This window comes from Alosa pseudoharengus, unplaced genomic scaffold (assembly GCF_046254945.1).
Source record: "Alosa pseudoharengus isolate Yale_2024_CS ecotype anadromous, Long Island Sound unplaced genomic scaffold, YU_APseudo_1.1 YU_APseudo_1.1_scf_22, whole genome shotgun sequence".
NCBI lineage: Eukaryota > Metazoa > Chordata > Actinopteri > Clupeiformes > Clupeidae > Alosa > Alosa pseudoharengus.
Window position 1 is genome coordinate 2392087 of NW_027468680.1, and position 24252 is coordinate 2416338.

General features: G+C 41.7%; 1 protein-coding gene across 8 annotated transcripts; it reads left to right on the plus strand.

The window, feature by feature from the left end:
* The first annotated feature begins 2240 nt into the window (after positions 1-2240).
* Positions 2241-23391, plus strand: LOC143139621 (uncharacterized). Of its 8 annotated transcripts, XM_076300221.1 has the most exons (7): positions 5981-6495; positions 14733-14784; positions 17720-18095; positions 19399-19648; positions 20297-20377; positions 21151-21195; positions 23121-23391. In XM_076300221.1, coding segments are annotated over exons 2-7 (1020 nt in total). In that variant the 5' UTR covers positions 5981-6495; positions 14733-14782; the 3' UTR covers positions 23387-23391. The 8 variants fall into 8 exon arrangements, with proteins under 8 accessions (XP_076156338.1, XP_076156344.1, XP_076156343.1 ...); XM_076300223.1 differs by lacking the exons at positions 5981-6495; positions 14733-14784 and adding an exon at positions 2241-2425; XM_076300229.1 differs by lacking the exons at positions 5981-6495; positions 14733-14784 and adding an exon at positions 2292-2320.
* Positions 23392-24252: the final 861 nt, after the last annotated feature.

Below are 24252 nucleotides of genomic sequence, written 5' to 3' on the forward strand. Positions count from 1 at the left end.
ATGCAGAAGACGCACGTTGTGCGCTATGGGCCTCATCACCACAGTCTAAACGCACTATGCAGAAGACGCACGTTGTGCGCTATGGGCCTCATCACCACAGTCTAAACGCACTATGCAGAAGACGCACGTTGTGCGCTATGGGCCTCATCACCACAGTCTAAACGCACTATGCAGAAGACGCACGTTGTGCGCTATGGGCCTCATCACCACAGTCTAAACGCACTATGCAGAAGACGCACGTTGTGCGCTATGGGCCTCATCACCACAGTCTAAACGCGCGGTCTCTGGCGAAAAGCTTATGGATGTCCAGTCCACATTGAGAGTGTTTTCGTTATCCACTCATCTCTGCTTGCACACCAGACTGTATGGAACAGGTATTCCACTAAACCATGCTCTACTAAACCCTAGCAGAGTAGCCTATAGCCTTCACACATTTGCACTCGTCTATTATTTCAACTCACTGGCAAAGTAAAACTAACCTCACTGTGGTGTCAGTCAACGACAAAACAGTTATACACAGTTAATTACTTTCACTATTGACTGACAATGGGTTACCATCGAAAACATAGCCTGGAAAAAGCAACACTTACACCAATAATGAATGTATTCAGCTTATCTCGTGACAGTGCGTCTTCAGCTGTGCTTCATATTTGCCTTTCCGTCATTACCAATTTGCAAATGATGGTGAATAACTACTCATTGTGAGCTGTATAAATAAATAAATATGTTTTCCCACCAGGGTGAATATAGGGCACTATAAATGCTTACATGATATGTGCATACCTGTAAGACAAATATCTTATATTTTTTAACATGATATGTACATACCTGTAAGACAAATATCTTATATTTTTTAACATGATATGTGCATACCTGTAAGACAAATATCTTATTTTTTTTTAACATGATATGTGCATACCTGTAAGACAAATATTAAATGTGCCATTTCAAATATGTGTGCTGTAGAACAGTGTTTCCCAAAGTCTGGGTCGCGACCCACGGGTGGGTCGCAGGAGATTTTATTTGGGTCGCCAGCACAAGTTATGTTGTGTTTTAGGCCTAACTGATACCATTTGTCATTTGATACCAGGAAAGCTAACAGTTTTCTATTAGGATGTAGATTGTTAACTACCACAGTCACGGGTTTGTCATAAAAGCTCATGAAACTGGCGCATGAAACTGGGGGACGAACGCATCGCAGAGGGGGTGCCTGAGCATGGATATCTACCTCTCAAAATGAAACCGTTCTGTGGAGGGCCTGCCATGTACCTCGCAGTTGCAAACTGCAAGGGACATGAATCCGCCTATTTGCAACATTAATAGATACCAGTTCCTCAACTTTACCGATTAAAATCTAGTGACCGTGCTGTCAACTAAAGCAGACATCCATAGACCGGACATAAGGCCATTCAATTTGCAGTTTTGATTGCAGATGCAATCTTTAAAGTTAATAGCAACCTCCTCACATTCTTATTTCTGATTTAAAATGCACAACAGTGCATTATATTAGTTTACAATTTAAATGGGCATTTTAAACACTATTCCTCTCGTTTTCTACCTCGCTAACTCCAAAGTAAAGGCACATTCTTCCGACTATTGCGCAAACGCCTCTTGTTCTGATATAACGACTATAGGCCTACAATATAATATAATACAACAATACAATATAACGACTTGATTTATTTGCTGTTTACATTGGAATTGACGTCCACAGTGTTATGGACCCATTTGTCTGCAACGCAATGTAGCCTACAAAATTTTTTTTTAGAAATACAGGAACAGCTTACTATGCTGACGAATGACGACTGCACAACATGCGAGAATTTCCCCTACTCTCGGATGCGCATTAAAACGTATCTTTTCAGTAGTCATTTCCAACTTTTCACGCTGATGGTGCTCAAAATGCAACACAACCGTGTTCAAAGCAGGATCTATCTATAGAGATCCTATAGCAATGTATGGTTGGGGGAGGCATAGAAAAGTTGGAGAACCTGTGGCCTAAAACAATATTGGTGGTTGCAGGGTAGATTTGAAGTGAAATGGGTCGCGATGGTCTGTCATTTTTAAAAAGTGGGTCGCCAGAAAAAAAGTTTGGGAAACACTGCTGTAGAATAAAGCCTCTAGTATCAGGAACTGGCCCTACACAAGTATCCTGCTCTCTCACACACACACACACACACACTCAGGAGCTGGCCCTACACAAGTCTCCTGCAAGTCCAGGAGCATGGGTTGGCGCTGACTCACTTCCTGTTTCATTTCAGCTCTGCAGGTGGGAGAGGACGTGAAGTCGTCCCTGAGCTCTGCTCAAAACAAACCAAAGGTACCAAACCGACCCGCGACTAACGCTCCAGTCACTTCCACTGACTAGCAGAGAACAGAGACCTAGTGGCCCTGGGACTTCAGCAGAGAGTGGAGCAGTGCACAGGTACAGAGGCTCTCTCACTAAGCTCTTACAGCGAGCAGCACACAGAGGTTCAGCTTGGACACAAAAGCAAAAGTAAAAGTAAAAAGCTATTTTGTTTTTTCTCATGTTAGGGAAGAGCGCAATGAAGAATGAATTTAAGGTTTTAGAATGTTGCTGTTGGGATGGGCGTGGGTATGTGTGTGTGAGTGTGTAGGCGTGTGTGAGCATGTCTGTGTAGGTTTTGGAATGTTGCTGTTGGGATGGGCGTGGGTGTGTGTGTGAGTGTGTCTGTGTAGGTTTTAAATGTTGCTGTTGGGATGTGTGTGAGTGTGTCTGTGTAGGTTTTAAATGTTGCTGTTGGGATGTGTGTGTGTTGGGATGTGTGTGTGTGTGTGTGTGTGTGTGTGTGTGTGTGTGTGTGTGTGTGTTGGGATGTGTGTGTGTGTGTGTGTGTTGGGATGTGTGTGAGTGTGTCTGTGTAGGTTTTAAATGTTGCTGTTGGGATGTGTGTGAGTGTGTCTGTGTAGGTTTTAAATGTTGCTGTTGGGATGTGTGTGTGTGTGTTGGGATGTGTGTGTGTGTGTGTGTGTTGGGATGTGTGTGTGTGTGTGTGTGTGTGTGTGTGTTGGGATGTGTGTGTGTGTGTGTGTGTGTGTTGGGATGTGTGTGTGATATGTGAGCGTGTCTGTGTAGGTTTTAAATGTTGCTGTTGGGATGTGTGTGAGTGTGTCTGTGTAGGTTTAAAATGTTGCTGTTGGGATGTGTGTGTGTGTGTTGGGATGTGTGTGTGTGTGTGTGTGTGTGTGTGTGTTGGGATGTGTGTGTGTGTGTGTTGGGAAGAGGAATATAAAAGGTGTTTTTGAAAAGTTGAAAAGACACGTTTCTTCAGCATGCTACAGTTATTCACTTTAATTTTCACATGGCATACCCACACACTCTCTCTCTCTTACACACACACACTCTCTCTCTCTCTCTCACACACACACTCTCTCTCTCTCTCACACACACACTCTCTCTCTTTCTCACACACACACACTCTCTCTCTCACACACACACACACTCTCTCTCTTACACACACACACACTCTCTCTCTCTCTCTCTCACGCACACTCACCCACATACTCTCTCTCTCTCACACACACACACACACACACACTCTCTCTTTCTCACACACACACTCTCACACACACACACACTGTGCAGATAAGGCACACCCCCTAGGGACATGGCAAAGAGCCCTATCACCCCATATGTGAAATGTGTCTCACATTTCTTAGCCCCGCTACTTAGACCAGTTGATAGTAGAGTCTGATTAGGTGAGTTCTATATATCACCTTATACTGTACTCATCTGAGTAGTAGAGTCTGATTAGATACTGTACTCATCTGAGTAGTAGAGTCTGATTAGATACTGTACTCATCTGAGTAGTAGAGTCTGATTAGGTTAGTTCCATATGATACTGTACTCATCTGAGTAGTAGAGTCTGATTAGATACTGTACTCATCTGAGTAGTAGAGTCTGATTAGGTGAGTTCCATATGATACTGTACTCATCTGAGTAGTAGAGTCTGATTAGATACTGTAGCCTACTCATCTGAGTAGTAGAGTCTGATTAGATACTGTACTCATCTGCGTAGTTGAGTCTGATTAGATACTGTAGCCTACTCATCTGAGTAGTAGTCTGATTAGGTGAGTTCCATATGATACTGTACTCATCTGAGTAGTAGAGTCTGATTAGATACTGTAGCCTACTCATCTGAGTAGTAGTCTGATTAGGTGAGTTCCATATGATACTGTACTCATCTGAGTAGTAGAGTCTGATTAGATACTGTACTCATCTGCGTAGTCTGATTAGGTGAGTTCCATATGATACTGTACTCATCTGCGTAGTCTGATTAGGTGAGTTCCATATGATACCTTATACTGTACTCATCTGCATGGCTGTCATCAGCTTTGGAATGTCTTAAAGGAGAGCTCATCTGCATCCAGTGTCTAATCTGGTGCGGCTCTTCTGTAGGTCACTAAATGGCATCCAGTGTCTAATCTGGTGCGGCTCTTCTGTAGGTCACTAAATGGCATCTTTCTGTTCCCAGCTCCTACAGTATATCCTCCTAACGGCTCGCTCTGCTTTAAGGTCAACACAGTTACGATTTTACATATTAAAGGAGAATTCCGGTGTGATATTGACCTAAAGTGTGTTGAAACATGATACCGAGTGTGAAGGTATGTCTCATAGCTCATCTCGACTTGTCCCCTGCACTCCGAAATCTGGCGCTAGTTATGCAAATAAATCACTGTTTTACACCATTAACGAGGCTCAAAGTAGCTCCATACTTCATTGGTAGACTTCCGAGGGCCCTGACATTTAAAACGAGACATTGAGAACTTTGAAAAAGCACTGGTAGTTTATTTACAAGACGATTTATACAGACAGTACCTTCAGGAAGTTTACCGTTCACCGCCATCTTGAATTTAGTCACGATAAGTCGAGCGACGAGTACGAATGAACAGGTATGATAAGGGATCAGATTCCAAAAATAATTCCGTGGATATGCATGGATTCCAGTTGCTGCTACTGGAAGCAACTGTGCTCTATAAATGTTACGTGTTGTTGTTATAAGTGCTCTCTGATAGCATTGTTACAGGTAAAGTCGTAGGCCTAAGTTGCAGTGCTTTTCAGAACTGAATGTGAGACATGAGCATTGTCACTGTTGGCATATGGCTAGTGTTCTCAGAGTTGTAACGTCATCTCCATCAATAGTGACACTACCTTTACAAGGACATTACTATTCCGACTATTGACTTTGTTCAGAATAAGACAATATTGCGCTTGTGGGGTTTATGGGATCCCTTGCATGCCAGTTCTCTATGTTTTCCTCATGTGGTTTAAGCTACTCAAACACAGTGGCAGGAGATGTTGGTCTCGCTGTTTTTCAATTCTTAGAGCCTTTCGCTTTTGAGCCTCACTCTCGGACATTCTTTCCGACATTTTCTCAAGGTGTCCAGCTGAACTGTAGGCCTATGAATGACATAATATTTGACCGTATGAACTGTAGGGCTATGAATGACATGATATTTGACCATATGAACTCCAGCCTCTAGCCTGTGCGTTGGTCTGCAGCCAGCTAGCCTGTGCGTTGGTCTGGGGCCAGCTAGCCTGGGTGTTGGTCTGGGTCTCTGGCCTACATGTTCACTTGCATGGGGTATCAGACAGGCAGCTTCTAGTACCAACATCTCAAATTTACAAACATTTATGTGGGATTACTCACACTCAGATAGCAAAATCAGATTGGTAGGCTAGATAGGGGACGGCTGGTGTTATGCCGCCGGTGGGCCATCTCTTTAAATTTAACTTGTCATGAATATTAAGAAAGAAAAGTTAATAAAATGATATATGGAGTATAACTGAACAAATTAAAAAGATTTTAGACCAATAGTGGCAAAATATTGGGGAACTTATCTGCACCCCGCCAGCGGACCGCAGCTATGCCCCAATGGACCGACAGTGGTCCGCCAGCCTCTTGCTATCTGGGACAGAACCACTGCCCTTAATTAATGGTTTAAGTTGTCTGAATTATTATCAATGTTGTTGCCAGAACCACCACCTGCTGTACTGTAGGCCTATGCCAAACAAAGACCGTCACTGAACCCAACGTTGGAGCGGAAGTTACTCCCACGCAAGGCGGGACCTCTTCTGTTGAGGTTCAAAAGTTCACAAAGATGCTTTGCTGAGGTTACTCCGCGTGTTAGAATCGGCTAAACTGAACGAACGGTGATCATCCATCTGCTGCCTACAGTATGTAGAAGTGCAGCTTATATTTTACCACTTTTAGTAGGAAGGTAGTTGTGTGGTTAGGCTACTATTTAACCGTTCGAAATTTATCATGCACATGTTTGGCTACATGACACTGTAGGTAACTAATAACGTAGGCTACTGCGTTTTAAACAAACCAGTGTTGGAAGATTTCAAAAAGTTTGTGACGCGTGTCGTGTTACATTTTAAGATTTCGAAGGATAGTTAACTGTAGGATAGCCTACTTTACTAGTTCGACTTATTGAAAGCCAAACGTGAACCAACTTCCTTGTAAAAAGGTGAGCGCTTGTAGCCTGTCGAACACTGATCAAAGATCGAATCTTTCAAAGGTATTATTGCCTAACTTGGTGCAGCGTGATAAGACTGGGTAAATGGGTTAGTATTCATTTGCTGTCCACAACAAATGATGGCATTCTGTTTTTGAAAGTGGCCTTGCCTGTTCGTATGCTGGAGGAGTTGGTGGTCTGAGAGCAAAAGTCTAAGAACAACTTCCTGATCATTTCGGAGTTCATTGGGAGGCGTGGTGTTTTCGCGAGGTGGTCTATGTGTTTCCCTCGGTTTATTCCTTTCTTTTACTGTCTATGGCATACCTGTCAACACTCCCGTTTTTCCCGGGTTTCTCCCGTATTTCAAGGTCATCTCCCAGCACCCTCCCCGTTTTGTTATTTCTCCCGGAAAACTCCCGTAATTTTCATGGCCATCAAACTTTTTTTTTTAAAGGAACCGTATGTAAGAAATGTAATTCAATTAATCATAAAATGGCACTGATTTGTCACTAGACATTAGGAAATCATGCTAATTTCAAATACTTATATCACTGACAACAGTAGTCCGGCCAGGATATCGTCATTTAAAAAAGTGAAGTTGCAGCCCTCAACTGATGTTAATGTTTACATATTTGTGTTTTAGCTTGATCCGCCACCCTCCACCTATCTAGTAATCACAAAGTCAGTAGTGTTTCGGCATATGGGTTGCCAGCTCTGCTCTAGTTACCACATCTGCGGTGTACACCGCCCCACAGTATTTTGATTGTAGTACCAGTTTTGGCCAAAATCCTACATACGGTTCCTTTAAATCATTGATGCATTCAGGTTGCCAGATTGTGTATGAAATACACCCTACACATACACGATCGCTTAGTTTCAATTTCAACCGTTTTGTCATAGGCTAAAACCTGGCAACCCAAAACCCAAATAAGGAAGCGGGTGCCAACTGCGCAGCCTGAGTCTCGTCGTAAGCAAGCGGGCTAGTTGAATGGCCTACTCCAGAACTAGCTGTTGTGAAATTGTTGGGAATTTAATTGATTAACACATCACATAAACTGTTATTGAGTGTTGTTGATGCACTGAACTTGTTCCCTCGGAACCAAATCTGACAGCAAGCAGCCTTGGAGTTTTGGAAGTAGGCTGCAGGCAGGTAAGGTAATGGTATGGTAAAAGCAACGACCGAAATTGAGTGTTGAAACACGTGTATGAAACGTATTAAATATGCAAACACAGATCCGGTATACTGCCCCCCCCCCCCCCCCCCCCCGAAAAAAAATCTCCCGTTTTTGGAAAGCTAAATGTTGACAGGTATGGTCTATGGTTTATTCTCTAGAAACTTCTGGCTTATTGTCTTAATATATAACTACAAAGGTAAATGTATCTCACAAACTATGCCAGTCACAAGGCTGTTTAAGGTATTTACACATGCATTTTTATTTGTTCATTTAAATCTGTTGGTTGGTTAACGACTGTTTAGGCTATATGAGCGTTTGGTAATTGTCTAACATCAAAATAGGCCTAGAATTCTTTCACACAAACATGGGCGTTTGGGAGGTAACCAGGTAGCCTACAGTACACCATGATGTTGGAGGTGCAAACAAACGCTGCATTACCATTGAGATAACATGGAGCTGGCTCGAGGGTTATACGGTATTTTCTCGCGTTTCGTTGTAAAATGAAGGCACAGTTTTTATAGCCATACGTGCGTGTCCACTTCAGGCTCATTGGCTATCAATTTGGTAACGATAATGGGCTATTTGACGTCTTTAGAACTCTAAACATATCGGTGACAAATATGTGATGGGCAAATGAAGCTTCGGTGAACCACCGAGGTGAAGTTAGTTTGATATTTGATATTCGGATATTCGACAGATATTCAAAAAAAAACATTATGCGGCCGGTTTCACCCCGTGTTTGCAGACAATGTACAAACAGATGACCTGTCTACTTGCTCCCAACCGACCTTAGGGACCGTCTAAAAAGTACCTTCTGAATTACCTTCATAGTCTTTTTTGTCAATAGCTTTGACATCATGTGACCTAGTGACTCCAAACCAATTCAAAATAGTTATCCTATATGGGACTCATCAGACACACCTCTTTTTATAGTCACTATATGCACACAGTATTTTATATGAATATTTTAAAGAAAATACCTTATTTCCCATAAGAAATGGTCTCATTTTTTCAATACCTCCCAAGCCATGTGACCTAGTGACTCCAAACCAATGCAGAATATTTATCCTATATGGGACTCATCAGACACACCTCTTTTTATAGTCACTGTATTTTATATGAATATTTTGTAAAAAAAAATACATTATATTCTATATGAATGGTCCTCTTTTTTCAATACCTCCCAAGTCATGTGACCTAGTGACTCCAAACCAATGCAGAATAGTTATCCTATATGGGACTCATCGGGCACACCTCTTTTTATAGTCACTGTATGCACACTGTATTTTATATGAATATTTTAAAGAAAATACCTTATTTCCCATAAGAAATGGTCTCCTTTTTTCAATACCTCCCAAGCCATGTGACCTAGTGACTCCAAACCAATGCAGAATATTTATCCTATATGGGACTCATCAGACACACCTCTTTTTATAGTCACTGTATTTTATATGAATATTTTGTAAAAAAAAATACATTATTCTATATGAATGGTCCTCTTTTTTCAATACCTCCCAAGTCATGTGACCTAGTGACTCCAAACCAATGCAGAATAGTTATCCTATATGGGACTCATCGGGCACACCTCTTTTTATAGTCACTGTATGCACACTGTATTTTATATGAATATTTTAAAGAAAATACCTTATTTCCCATAAGAAATTGTCTCCTTTTTTCAATACCTCCCAAGCCATGTGACCTAGTGACTCCAAACCAATGCAGAATATTTATCCTATATGGGACTCATCAGACACACCTCTTTTTATAGTCACTGTATTTTATATGAATATTTTGTAAAAAAAAAATACATTATATTCTATATGAATGGTCCTCTTTTTTCAATACCTCCCAAGTCATGTGACCTAGTGACTCCAAACCAATGGAGAATAGTTATCCTATATAGGACTCATCCGGCACACCTCTTTTTATGATCACTGTATGCACACTGTATTTTATATGAATATTTTAAAGATAATACATTATTTACCATAAGAAACGGTCTCCTTTTTTTCAATACCTCCCAAGCCATGTGACCTAGTGACTCCAAACCAATGCAGAATAGTTATCCTTTATGGGACTCATCTGGCACACCTCTTTTTATGGTCACTGTATGCACACTGTATTTTTATATGAATATTTTGTAAAAAAATACATTATTTCCTATATGAATGGTCCTCTTTTTTCAATACCTCCCAAGTCATGTGACCTAGTGACTCCAAACCAATGCAGAATTGTTATCCTATATGGGACTCATCAGACACACCTCTTTTTATAGCGACTGTATGCACGCTGTATTTTATATGAATTTTTTAAAAAGAAAATACATTATTTCATATAAGAAACAGACTCATTTTTTTCAATACCTCCCAAGCCATGTGACCTAGTGACTCCAAACCAATGCAGAATATTTATCCTATATGGGACTCATCAGACACACCTCTTTTTATAGTCACTGTATTTTATATGAATATTTTGTAAAAAAAAATACATTATATTCTATATGAATGGTCCTCTTTTTTCAATACCTCCCAAGTCATGTGACCTAGTGACTCCAAACCAATGCAGAATAGTTATCCTATATGGGACTCATCGGGCACACCTCTTTTTATGGTCACTGTATGCACACTGTATTTTACATTAATATTTTAAAGAAAATACATTATTTCCCATAAGGAATGGTCTCCTTTTTTCAATACCTCCCAAGCCATGTGACCTAGTCACTGTATGCACACTGTATTTTAAATTAATATTTTAAAGAAAATACATTATTTCCCATAAGGAATGGTCTCCTTTTTCAATACCCCCCTCCCCCCCCCCCCAAGGGAAGTGACGTAGGGACACCAAACCAATGCAGAATATCCTTTATGGGACTAATCAGACAAACCTCAAATTAATATAATTTTTGCACTTACTATTTTATAATACCCATTTATTTCCTATGGAAACTGTGTTTTCTCAATACCTTCCATATAATAGTAGATGCCAAATCATTTTTCATATTTAGGTGTGTCTGATAAGTACCCCATAGCAGAACAGTTCTGGATTGATCTGTGTTGTCTAGGACCCCTTATATGGCAGCTATTGAGCAAAAAGCTGTTTTCCATAGGAAATAAATATGATTCTTTAAAAAAAATTAAATATAATAGTTCATGCAAAATATTATTTCACATTGACGTGTCTGATTAGTATCACATAGCAGAACAGTTCTATGTTGATCTGTGATGTCTAGCGAGAAATAAGCTTGCGAGGTATTGAAAAAAGGAGACCATTCATGATGGCAAATAATGTATTTTCTTAAAAATATTCATATAAAATACAGTGTACATACAGTGACTATAAGAAGAGGTGTGTCTAATTAGTCCCACATAGGATAACTATTCTGCATTGGTTTGGAGTCCCTAGGTCACATGGCTTGGGAGGTATTGAAAAAAAGTAGACCATTCCTTATGGGAAATAATGTATTTTCTTCAAAATATTCATATAAAATACAGTGTGCATACAGTGACCATAAAAAGAGGTGTGCCCGATGAGTCTCATATAGGATAACTATTCTGCATTGGTTTGGAGTCACTAGGTCACATGACTTGGGAGGTATTGAAAAAAGAGGACCATTCATATAGAATATAATGTATTTTTTTTCAAAATATTCATATAAAATACAGTGTGCATACAGTGACCATAAAAAGAGGTGTATCTGATGAGTTCCATATAGGATAACTATTCTGCATTGGTTTGGAGTCACTAGGTCACATGGCTTAGGAGGTATTGAAAAAAGAGGACCATTCATATAGAATATAATGTATTTTTTTTTACAAAATATTCATATAAAATACAGTGACTATAAAAAGAGGTGTGTCTGATGAGTCCCATATAGGATAAATATTCTGCATTGGTTTGGAGTCACTAGGTCACATGGCTTGGGAGGTATTGAAAAAAAGACAGTTTCTTTTGGTAAATAATGTATTTTCTTTAAAATATTCATATAAAATACAGTGTGCATACAGTGACTATAAAAAGAGGTGTGCCCGATGAGTCTCATATAGGATAACTATTCTGCATTGGTTTGGAGTCACTAGGTCACATGACTTGGGAGGTATTGAAAAAAGAGGACCATTCATATAGAATATAATGTATTTTTTTTTCAAAATATTCATATAAAATACAGTGTGCATACAGTGACCATAAAAAGAGGTGTATCTGATGAGTTCCATATAGGATAACTATTCTGCATTGGTTTGGAGTCACTAGGTCACATGGCTTAGGAGGTATTGAAAAAAGAGGACCATTCATATAGAATATAATGTATTTTTGTTTTACAAAATATTCATATAAAATACAGTGACTATAAAAAGAGGTGTGTCTGATGAGTCCCATATAGGATAAATATTCTGCATTGGTTTGGAGTCACTAGGTCACATGGCTTGGGAGGTATTGAAAAAAGAGGACCATTCATATAGGAAATAATGTATTTTTTTTACAAAATATTCATATAAAATACAGTGTGCATACAGTGACCATAAAAAGAGGTGTGCCAGATGAGTCCCATATAGGATAACTATTCTGCATTGGTTTGGAGTCACTAGGTCACATGACCTGGGAGGTATTGAAAAAAAGGAGACTGTTTCTTATATGAAATAATGTATTATCTTTAAAATATTCATATAAAATACAGTGTGCATACAGTGATCATAAAAAGAGGTGTGCCCGATGAGTCCCATATAGGATAACTATTCTCCATTGGTTTGGAGTCACTAGGTCACATGACTTGGGAGGTATTGAAAAAAGAGGACCATTCATATAGGATATAATGTATTTTTTTTACAAAAAATTCATATAAAATACAGTGTGCATACAGTGACTATAAAAAGAGGTGTGTCTGATGAGTCCCATATAGGATAACTATTTTGAATTAGTTTGGAGTCACTAGGTCACATGATGTCAAAGCTATTGACAAAAAAGACTATGAAGGTAATTCAGAAGGTACTTTTTAGACGGTCCCTAAGGTCGGCTGGGAGCAAGTAGACAGGTCATCTGTTTTCACATTGTCTGCAAACACGGGGTGAAACCGGCCGCATAAATTTTTTTTTTGAATATCTGTCGAATATCCGAATATCAAATATCAAACTAACTTCACCTCGGTTGGTGAACCACTAAACCACAGCAGTGTGAAGCTAGCAACACTAATGGAAAAATTAGGGATGTGACGCTCGAAGCTGACGTTTCGAAACAGTGTCGAGCTTCCGAAACGCTAGTGTTTCGAACAGTGTTTCAAAGTGTGGTTCAAAACGCCCATGTCACGTGACCATGGCTTAGTGAGGCTTCGTGGTGTTTTAATTTGGACAGGTGGCACACTTGCCGCGCGAGCCAATTACCCGAGTAAACAACTGTTTGATCTAAATTACAAAGTCCCAGAATGCTTAAAAGTCATTCAAACGCATCCTATCTTTGTGGGTTTTTTGTGAGGAGAGAGATTTTGAGATAGCGACATAGAGACATATAGAGATATAGCGATTTATAGTGCATTCTTGTGATTGATAGGTTAGTGATATAGATTAATTGACAGGCTAGAGACAGACAGTAAGCGATAGTTTAGATAGATATAGTCTAGTGACGTTAATATTTAGATAGTAGCAGAAGTAAAAAAAATATATGACTGATGCCTTTATTTCAAGAACAGCTGACCCTTTGAAATACTGGCAGGAGAGGAGAGTGGTTTATCCAAACCTAACTGTGATGGCAAAAAAATATTTGTGCATGCCAGCAACAAGTGTGCCTTGTGAAAGAATTTTTTCCAAGGCTGGGGAGGTTTATTCAAAAACAAGAAACAGATTAAATGCCAAGACGGCAGAACAACTGTTATTCCTAAATAAAAATGTATGTTGACATACAAAAAATGTGTTTATTTTTCCCATGTTGTACCTGATTAGTCTAACCTGCTTCACATGTATCCTTTATTTCCCTACAACATGTTCCCACCCTGTGCCATAAGCATAGCCTACATTTTAAAACCATTGTAGCATTTTGCTCTCCAGCATATTCCAAAGGATAATGTACTATGAAACTGAAATAACAAAACATCTAACTGGCAGATATAAAAATGTTCTAGTTACTGAACGCATATACTAGTCTGAAATTTCTAAGCACCAGCAGGGAGTCGAACACCGGCCGCTCCGGCCGAATGCAAGTGTGTTAACCACTGAACCAAGTGGCTGTGGACGAATTCTTGCGTTCCATGTTGGCTATTTATATTCTTCGTCTGAAGCAGTTGTGCTTCACGGTCAAAATGTGATGTTAGCAAAACTGGCCACTAGATGTCACCATGGAGTTACGTGTGTCGGATTGTTTCGAAACCTCGACACATTCCGGCGCAATTGCTTCGGACGTTTCGTTGTTTCACAAAGCCTCGTTCTGCCCATCCCTAGGAAAAATCCATTATGGCTGCCACATGTAGATTTTTCAACATAAAAGTCCTTACCCAAACCAGTATATGTAACCAAAAATATTGGTTTGCTAAGGACTTTTATGTTGAAAAATGTATGTGTGGCGGCCATGTTTTTGCTTTTCAGCTAGTGTCGCTAGGTTCACACTGCTGTGGTTCAGTGGTTCACCAAAGCTCCATTTGCCCATCACTAGTGACAAATGTTGAGTTTCCCCAGTCTAGATTTGTTGACGTTAATCACTCCTATGATGTATTTCTATCCAAAGTAAAGTGCTGTTTCGAAGTTAACTGAATTAATTTTGGCGGGTGTTAATAAAAACTTACTGGCCAGTTTGGCCGGTGATGCATGAGGCATTACATGCATGATACATAAGGCTCTGTTCTCGGTCATATATCCCCTGGAAGTACTTCCTACATTTCCCATGACCACTGTGCCGTAATGCTACGCGATGACGTTACATACACCCATTGGCTGCGCGCAGTTTGCAGTGAAACCAGCACGAGAGACCATGGAAACGAATGGAGCCTATTTGGCCAATAAATAGTTTTTCATTCTTGTTAGAATAAGTATACAATGCAACATGCACCAACAGCATGTCACATAAAGATGATACTTTTTTTACCTCTCTATAAAGATCCAACTTGAACATGGATATCGACAGAGAAATAGATAGAGATCCCAAACATGTAAGCAAGTGTTTGCACTTTCTGTGTATATTTTGTGGTATGTATTTATGCCAACAATGTTAATAAAATGATCAAATGCATTCAGTGACACTCAACTCAAAAACTCATAATTCTCTTCTTTTCACCGGAAAAAAATTGGCTAGTAGAAATTATGATTGGCCTTTAGAAAGTTACCAGCTACATTGGCTGGTGATCAAAAAAGTTAATTTAGGACCCTTTTCAAATCAACCACAAATCTGATATTGTTTGCACCTCCAAGTGGTCTGTGACTAAGTTTTTTGTGAAAGAATTAACATTTGAATTTTATTTATTAGGTCTATGCTGTGTGTAGGTAATGTAGCTAAGTATCAGTGTTCTGAGTATCAGAACTGCTGTTTTGTAGGAAATAGCTATTTACAGATCATGAGCAGGAAGTGAAATATTATTAGAAAATATTGCTGTATTGTGCTTTAGAAAAACTGCAGAATTACTGCATTTTGTAAGGGACAGCCCACAGGATACCGCTTTTATAGATCATCAAACTATTATATATAGTATAAGTTAGTGATGGGCAAATGAAGCTTTGGTGAACCACTAAACCACAGCAGTGTGAAGCAAAAAATCCATTATGGCTGCCACATGTAGATTTTTCAACATAAAAGTCCTTACCCAAACCAGTATATGTAACCAAAAATATTGGTTTGCTAAGGACTTTTATGTTGAAAAATTTATGTGTGGCGGCCATCTTTTTGCTTTTCAGCTAGTGTCGCTAGGTTCACACTGCTGTGGTTCAGTGGTTCACCAAAGCTTCATTTGCCCATCACTAGTATAAGTATATATCAGTGTTGTAGTCAAGTCACTATGCCTCGAGTCCGAGTCCAGGTTCGAGTCCTCAGTGTTCAAGTCCGAGTCAAGTCCAAGTCATTGAAAAAAAATTCCAAGTCAAGTCCGAGTCGAGTCCACTACTCATCCGAGTCAAGTCCGAGTCGAGTCACTATTGATCCACGTCGAGTCCGAGTCGAGTCCCTATTGATCAAGTCGAGTCCAAGTCCAGCACTAAAGTAAGCATAGCCTACATGTCGTTCCATTTTTTTCCATTGCAGATTAAATCCTTAAAAGCAAAATGGACAATCTTCTGTCTCCAAGCAGGGGTGCCATCACTTGTGTGAAAGTAGTATTGCCAAATTTCTTGCCAAACCCAATGTGTTGTATTTATTATATCGGAGAGAATACCATACCATAGCTATACCATAGCTTATAGGCCTACTCATAATAAATGAGCAATCCACATCCCAATCACACAGGCCATTAAGTCACATTATGCTGTTACTGACTGCTGACAATTGTATAGGCAGTGTTGTAGAAGTTCATACTTCACAAGAGCTAGATGAACGTTGGAGTAGGCCTATTTTGTAAGAGGTAGTGTGGATCATAAAAGGGCATTTTTTTTTATTCTGGCTGTTAAATAGCCTACACAATTTTAGCGCAGTTTGGGAGGGACAGAAACAGAGCAGGGCCCGTCTTGGTACTGACTCCCGTGACGTGAACACTGGCTACCGGCAACTGCATAATTATGTTATCACTTCACTGACACTATGGAGACATATTTCACGTCAACAATAGAGATGAAAACTAGCTTTAGGTTAACGAAGATGTAGATCATCTGCCTAATTAATTTATTTGTGCAACAGGCCATGTTCATTTCAGCGAGATGCGTGAAATAAATGTTTTTTTTAAGCTGCCATCACCATACTATTTGCTACGATATTCACCTGTTAGAAATAGAACACGTTGATATTTCCTTTTTTTTCGTGCAGTGGATTAGGCTATCAAATCGCTCGTTTGAACAGTAGGCCTAACAGTAATCCAGTCAATTTGTGGTTTTAAATATAGTTGTTTCTGGCCTACCCACAGAGGTTCAGTTTGTCAGTTTCACTTGCGCAGACACGTAGGCCTGATTTGACACTACATTGACACTCTACTAGGCAATGTAATTATATATCTATATTTTATGACACCAAAATTAAGAAGTATGCTATATCTTGATCGGGAAAACTTTTAGTTTATTTTTCTTTCATCCGATAATAGCCTGCTGCAAATTAACAGACAGAAGCACGGCAGGGCACGCCCCGAATGAAAATGAATGAATGGAACCTAGCTTCTCGCATCAGTCAGGGAAAACACTGTTCACCAAGTCACGATGATCAGCTATCCAGCAGCAGTGTGTTGTTTAGCCTAGGCTGAGTGTAATCTTAGGTAATGTTATGTCATGTATGAGAACTAATATTGCCTGGCAATAGCCTACTACATTGAAATAGCGGCGGCCACATCTCCAGGCATTTTGGTGTTAAAGTTAACGTTAGTTTGCTTTGCATGTGAACATGATGTGACTTGCGATGTAGCCTAACATTCCCTTGAACTAAAATTAGTATTACGAATAATTTAGATATTAAAATCATATAGCAAATTATAGCCTAATGACATACTACAATTATAGCCTTATGATATATTACAAAAAAAGTCGAGTCCTCGACGAGTCATCGCGAGTGCGAATGCACGAGTCCGAGTCCAAGTTCGAGTCATCAGTGCTCAAGTCCAAGTCAAGTCACGAGTCTCTAAATTTAGCTAATGACTCGGACTCGAGTTCGAGTCTCGGACTCGAGTACTACAACACTGGTATATATACTCTTTTGATCCCGTGAGGGAAATTTGGTCTCTGCATTTATCCCAATCCGTGAATTAGTGAAACACACTCAGCACACAGTGAGGTGAAGCACACACTAATCCCGGCGCAGTGAGCTGCTTGCATCAACAGCGGCGCTCGGGGAGCAGTGAGGGGTTAGGTGCCTTGCTCAAGGGCACTTCAGCCGTGCCTACTGGTCGGGGTTTGAACTGGCAACCCTCCAGTTTCAAGTCCGAAGCGCTAACCAGTATAATTTATATATACAATTTGTAGGCTACATTCAGACATGGACCTGATCACTTCAGCCATTGAGCCGATCAAGTTCATCGCAGAGACGGTGTACGAGCTCTTCATGAAGGAGAAGAGCAATAGAGAGCAGTGCCTGCGGCTGGCCAAGTGCGTGCGTGCCCTCGTGGCGATGCTGGACGCGTTGCGGTGTCAGCAGGACCTGAGTGCCCACAGCGCGGTGCTGCAGCAGCGGCTGGGTGAGCTGAAGGTCACGCTGGAGGCGGCCGAGGCGCTCATGCTCAAGCGCGAGGGCACCAGCCAGATTAAGAAGCTGCTGAAGGCCAACAAGACCAACGACAAGCTGGACGATCTCTTCCAGCAGCTCGACGACGAGCACAAGCAGCTGGCCTTGCTGCTGCAGGTGGGTCAGCCGTTTCATCCTCAAAATACTCAGGTTTAACCGTTTAATCCTCAACATACTCAGGTTTTAACAGTTTAATCCTCAAAATACTCAGGTTTAACCGTTTAATCCTCAAAGTACTCTGGTTTTAACTGTTTCATTCTGAAATACTCTGGTTTTAACCTTTTAATCCTCAAAATACTCTGGTTTGAACTTTTTCATTTTCAAAATACATTTAACCAGCTGGCCCTTTTAGGTATGGCATCGAAACCTCAGCTTGTGTAATCCAAATTCAACCACCTGTCAGACTTATGGACCAATAGACACATTTATATAAGGTTTATTATTGTACATGACATAAAAAATATCAGTCTATAGCAGGGGCAGGCCAACTTTTTGGCTCAAGTGCTACATTGGGTTTTGAAAATTGGCCAGCGGGTTCATGTTTAAAAATTCATGTTTAGTTCTCAATGATCTTTTGCCAGCTCCACTCAAATATAGCCTATTGCTAGTGCTGTGCCCTCTCACAGTTTATAAATGGTCAGTAGTGGGAACTACTGTTGCCTTCATCATTTCCTTTTAAACGTTTCTTATAAGAAGGAGATATCAATTATCAACAATGACAAGCCAGCTGGAACCTGCTGCTCTCTCTCCCCCTCTCGTGCGCGCTCAGACACGTTCCCAATTAAATCGAGGAGCACAACTTACTTACCGGTAGTTAGATCTGCTGCAAAGGAGATTACAAAGAATATCATCTCTATGTAGCATGATGTTTTGACATTGACATTATAAATGCTCTGTAAGAAGAGTGAATAGCAGTTTGCAGTAAAGCTAACCACAACATCGTCTATCGCAGGGCAGTAAAGCTAACCACGTCATCTATCGCAGGGCAGTAAAGTTAACCACAACGTCGTCTATCGCAGGGGATTAGCAGTTTGCAGTAAAGCTAACCACAACGTCATCTATCGCAGGGCAGTAAAGCTAACCACAACGTCGTCTATCGCAGGGGATTAGCAGTTTGCAGTAAAGCTAACCACAACGTCGTCTATCGCAGGAGATTAGCAGTTTGCAGTAAAGCTAACCACAACCTCGTCTATCGCAGGCCAGTAAAGCTAACCACAACGTTGTCTATCGCAGGGGAATAGCAGTTTGCAGTAAAGCTAACCACAACGTCGTCTATCGCAGGGGGAAAATGCCAAGCAGCCTGATTTCCTACAGAAGCGTGTAAATAGCTCAAAATGTTAGTTTGTCTCAAAAGCGTTACCTACAGAAGCGTGTAACTAGCTCCCTCTCAACCGTACTTCTTCTGCCACTCCTGCTGCAGGTGGAGAATCGTGAGACTGCTGGCGCCACCCTCAGGAAGGTGGACCAAGTGCAGGACACGATGGACAGCACGGCTGCTAAGGTGACCGCTGTGCACGAGCAGGTCGACTCCACCCTGCAGAAGGTCCACAATGTGGACGCGAAGATGGACGACTCGCAGAAGCAAATGGGTGCGTTGCACGACAAGGTGGCCAAGTCCCAGGAGACCATGGACTCTCTACACGAGAAGGTGGAGAAGCTCATCAAAGTAGGTGAGTATCCTAGTGGCAACCATGGAGCGTGTGGCCCAGGGGCCTAATGACAACCATGGAGCGTGTGGCCCAGGGGTCTAATGACAAATCTGAAGGTTGCCAGTCCAAAGCTCTGCTGGTCATGTGATGGGCTCTGCTGGTCATGTAGGGATTTCGTGTGGCTGCATTTTCAGGATAGATAGCTACTTTATTGATATTGACTTAGGGGAGTTTATTGGTTTAGAACAATGGTCATGTGATGTGCATTTTGAGGATGTTTATTGGTGTAGAACAATGGTCATGTGATGTCATTGGTCAGTGGTGTCATTTTGAACATTTCTGACCATGTTCCACAGGACCAGCTGTACTTCAGCCCACACCTGACCCCGATATGTAGACAAGATTATATATGTGTGTGTGTGTGTGTGTGTGTTACTCTTACCCTGCTGTCTTATGCAGCCTCCACTGTAATAATTATGCCACATGTAAGGGTGGTTGTGTGGGGCAACTGGGCCATGTTGCTTGGCAGCTACAGAACTGATCCCATGTTTTGTGATTGGATGAATAAGATTATTTTCCTACTGATAGTTAAAGCTCTACAGGGGGAAAAAGATTCTGGGCTTTAGAAGGCCTTCTGTGGTCGGTGACTAATTCTTGGCTCCTTCATAGCGTCCCTTGATACCTCCAGCGGACGTCTGACCAATCCAAACCCAGGAGCTCCCAGCGGAGTTCCGACCAATCCAAACCCAGGTATGTACTCCGGCACCTGCCCTGAGGTATTGCACGTGGGTATTGCGTGCTGACTGCAGTGGTATTGCGTGTGGGTTTGCATTCTGACTGCAGTGGTATTGCGTGCTGACTGCAGTGGTATTGCGTGTGGGTTTGCATGCTGACTGCAGTGGTATTGCGTGTGGGTTTGCATGCTGACTGCAGTGAGTGTTATTGAACAGTTGACCATTTAGTATGATTTTAAAGCAACATGATGTAGCTCTTGTACCTTCAAACTCATTTGAGGCCACAATGACTCACAATAAAGAGAGTGGAGACTCAGACGATGCCAGCGTGTAACCAGAACACCTGGTGTAGCACTGTGTAACATGCTGGGTACCCTCTTAGCGCTAAATCTAACGTGCTGGGTACCCTCAATAGCGCTAAATGGATATGTCCTACACACCATGTGTGTAAGATATGATCTTAGTGAAGATGTGTGAGAGATTGCACAATCTTAGTGAGGATCTATGTGAGATGTCAATCTTAGTGAAGATGTACCGTATGAAATGAGACTTAATGAAGATGTGCAGTGTAAATGAGACTTACTGAGGATGTGCCGTGTCAATGAGACTTAGTGAGGATGTGTGTGAGATTTTACGATCTTAGTGAGGATGTACCATGTGAAATGAGACTTAGTGAGGATGTACTGTGTGAAATGAGACTTAGTCAGGATGTACTGTGTGAAATGAGACTTACTGAGGATGTGCTGTGTGAAATGAGACTGACCGAATGACCCCTCACCCCCCATACAGGACCTGCAGCAAGGCCTGCTGACCCTCCACTCCCTGAGGACGCAGGTTAGTGGACAACAGACTTCAGTTCAGTTCCGTTCTTTAGTGATGTGTCAGTGGACATGAGGCTTCAATTCAGTTCACTTCAGTTCCGTTCTTTAATGACGTGTCAGGATAGAGTTTGTGTTGCCAAAGGATTAAACATTGATATGACATAAATTAACTGTACTGTTATACAACAATATAATTACATGCATATATTGACTGACTGCAATTGTGGCCATTATAAATAATAGAACATATGCAGCAGGAGATAAATATGTGTTTTGTGTTCTTAGGACACAGCATTCAAATCTCAGAGGATGCACTTGAATTTGAATCAAACATTCAAGCAGAGACTTTTTAATGTGGAGACACAGCACTCAAAGAATCCTCTAGAAATGCATCGGGTTAGTTCATAACGCCAATATGGCAGTAGTCTCTACCCATACCCCGCCCCTTCCTGTACACATACCCCGCCCCGCCACTGAGTGAGTAGGCTTGTTTGAGATCGACTCTGACTCTGATCGAGTCTGACTTGGTCTGGCTTTCTACGTAAACGTGATCTTCAGAGGCTAGCCGGGAGGAGCTACAACAGAGGGCAGCTCATCCCGGACAGACAGGCTACAGTTTGCCTGACGTGACTCGCGGGAGATATCGCGGAATTTTGTTTGTAATAAATACAGCAGAACTTTCATTCTTACTCATTAAAATGAGCATGATGACTGACGAAATAAATTCTTATGATGTAGTTTAAATAAACCACTGGTGTCATACAGTTAACAGGCCTGCATTGTAGCACATAAATTCAATATCAAGTGTTTCCCGTATACGTGTGTCTATCTATTTAGACAACAGCAGAAAATAATAGAATATCCAAAAGTTTTCAGTAAGCTAGCCTACCATTGTTGCAGAAATCACATATAAGAAGGTATCCCTTCGATTTCTGTTTCGCATATTCCAACTTAAGGAAGCAGCATGAGACTACCGTCAAAATCGTCATGAGGAGATTCCTCCCAAATGGCCCCATCACGTCTTTGAACTGACGTCATGAGGGCGTGTTTTAGCTCGTGCAGCTCGTGGAAGGCAACTGCAAGATCTGTCTGCAGGCTAAGACTCCCGTGATATTTTAAGGTCATGTGACATGGTGTCACGGTGGTAAGTCCCTCCCCGGCTGACAGAAGTCGGACAGAATATCTAACCAGCAAGCATTGCGTCCATCCTAGTATGCATTGTGTTCAACCCAGCATGCATCACATCAAGTCAGATCTGCACAGATCTGCCTCAAGTCGAACAAGCCTAATGTCTTATTCTGCCCCCTAGTTAATACCTGGGACGGTCATAGGGTGTCACTATAGAATATAATTATTATTTATAATGTATTTCGGGGGAAGTAAGGGGTGAAGAAGTTCCATGTACACAGATTGTGTAGGCTATAGGCCCACTTTTAAAATGTGCTACTGCTATGTCAATGGAAAACTTCTCCTGGTCCGTAAAATGACGCCAGGATATTTCGATAGTTTGTGCTTTTGACCGTTCCTGCCCTGAAAGGCAAGTCTTTGCATCTGCCATGAACGATAAAGAGCTTACACATATGAGTAACGAGTAGCCTAATGAGTAGGCTACATTTTAGCTCTACCGTAAAACCTTATAGCGGCGTGGACAAATGGAATGACTGCTAATGTGTTTAATCTTCACCTAAATAAAGTCAGGGTTTAACACACAAAACGTATGTTTATCCGTGAAATTTGTTCACGATATAAAAGTGTAGACTGTGTACTGTCGAATTATGCAAAAACGTGAAATTCGACATTTTAACCCGTACGTTTGTTTATCGTGGATTTTTTCAAAATAGCACTGTGCACAAAACGACTGGTTTCGCCTTGCAGGGTCACATATACTGTTGAAGTAGGTCTAATCTTTTTCTTTGTCTTTTTTGCTTGTCTCCTCAGCGGCGGCGCTGGGTGCGGTCCGCAGCAGGTTCGTGGAGAAGGCGAGTCTGGCCCTGCTGAAGCAGCTGCTGGACGAGCTCCAGACGGCCCGCGTGCTAAACTCCGAGGAGGCGGAGTCTGTGCTGGAGGAGCAGTCGGCCCGAGCTGACCGCGCCCGCTGTCTCATCGACACCGTGCGTAAGAAGGGCCGCCGCGCCAGCGAGACCATGATCACACACCTGAGGGACAAGGACCCCGCACTGGCCGAGACCCTGGGGCTTGCCTGAGGGGGGGGGGGGGGGGTGCAGACTTGTGTGGGGGGGGGAAGATAATAAGGCTTTGGACGAGTCTTCACTGAACACGACCTACTGTGCACTGGACTTAATGACCATGTTTCTGTGTTGCCATCACCTTTTGGAGGGAATCACCACCAGCATGCAAACTCCGTCGACAGGCCCAAAAGACAGTGGGCAGAGACCAAAGTCACTCCATGACTGAGGCGGACATCCCGGGTCCAGGAAGTAAAAGTCCTGCTATATATTCTTTCTACCTGTGCACTTAACACAGGTGATATCATTTATTATCTCATCTACCTGGCTGCTAATTAGGATGAGCTGGTTTACTAAATGGTTGGATCAAATACTTGACAGGACTTTTACTTTCTGAACCCAGGATGTCCGCCTCTGCTCCACGAGCAACGCGTCTCCACAAGCAACCATAAGCAACGTGTCTCCATGAGCAACGCGTCTCCACGAGCAATGCGTCTCCACAAGCAACCATGAGCAACGCGTCTCCACGAGCAACCATGAGCAACGCCTCTCCACAAGCAACGCGTCTCCACGAGCAACACAAGCAATGTGTTTCCATGAGCAACGTGTCTCCACAAGCAACACAAGCAATGTGTTTCCATGAGCAACGTGTCTCCACAAGCAACACAAGCAATGTGTTTCCATGAGCAATGCGTCTCCACGAGCAACGCGTCTCCACAAGCAACCATGAGCAACGCCTCTCCACAAGCAACGTGTCTCCACGAGCAACACAAGCAATGTGTTTCCATGAGCAACGTGTCTCCACAAGCAACACAAGCAATGTGTTTCCATGAGCAACGTGTCTCCACAAGCAACACAAGCAATGTGTTTCCATGAGCAACGCG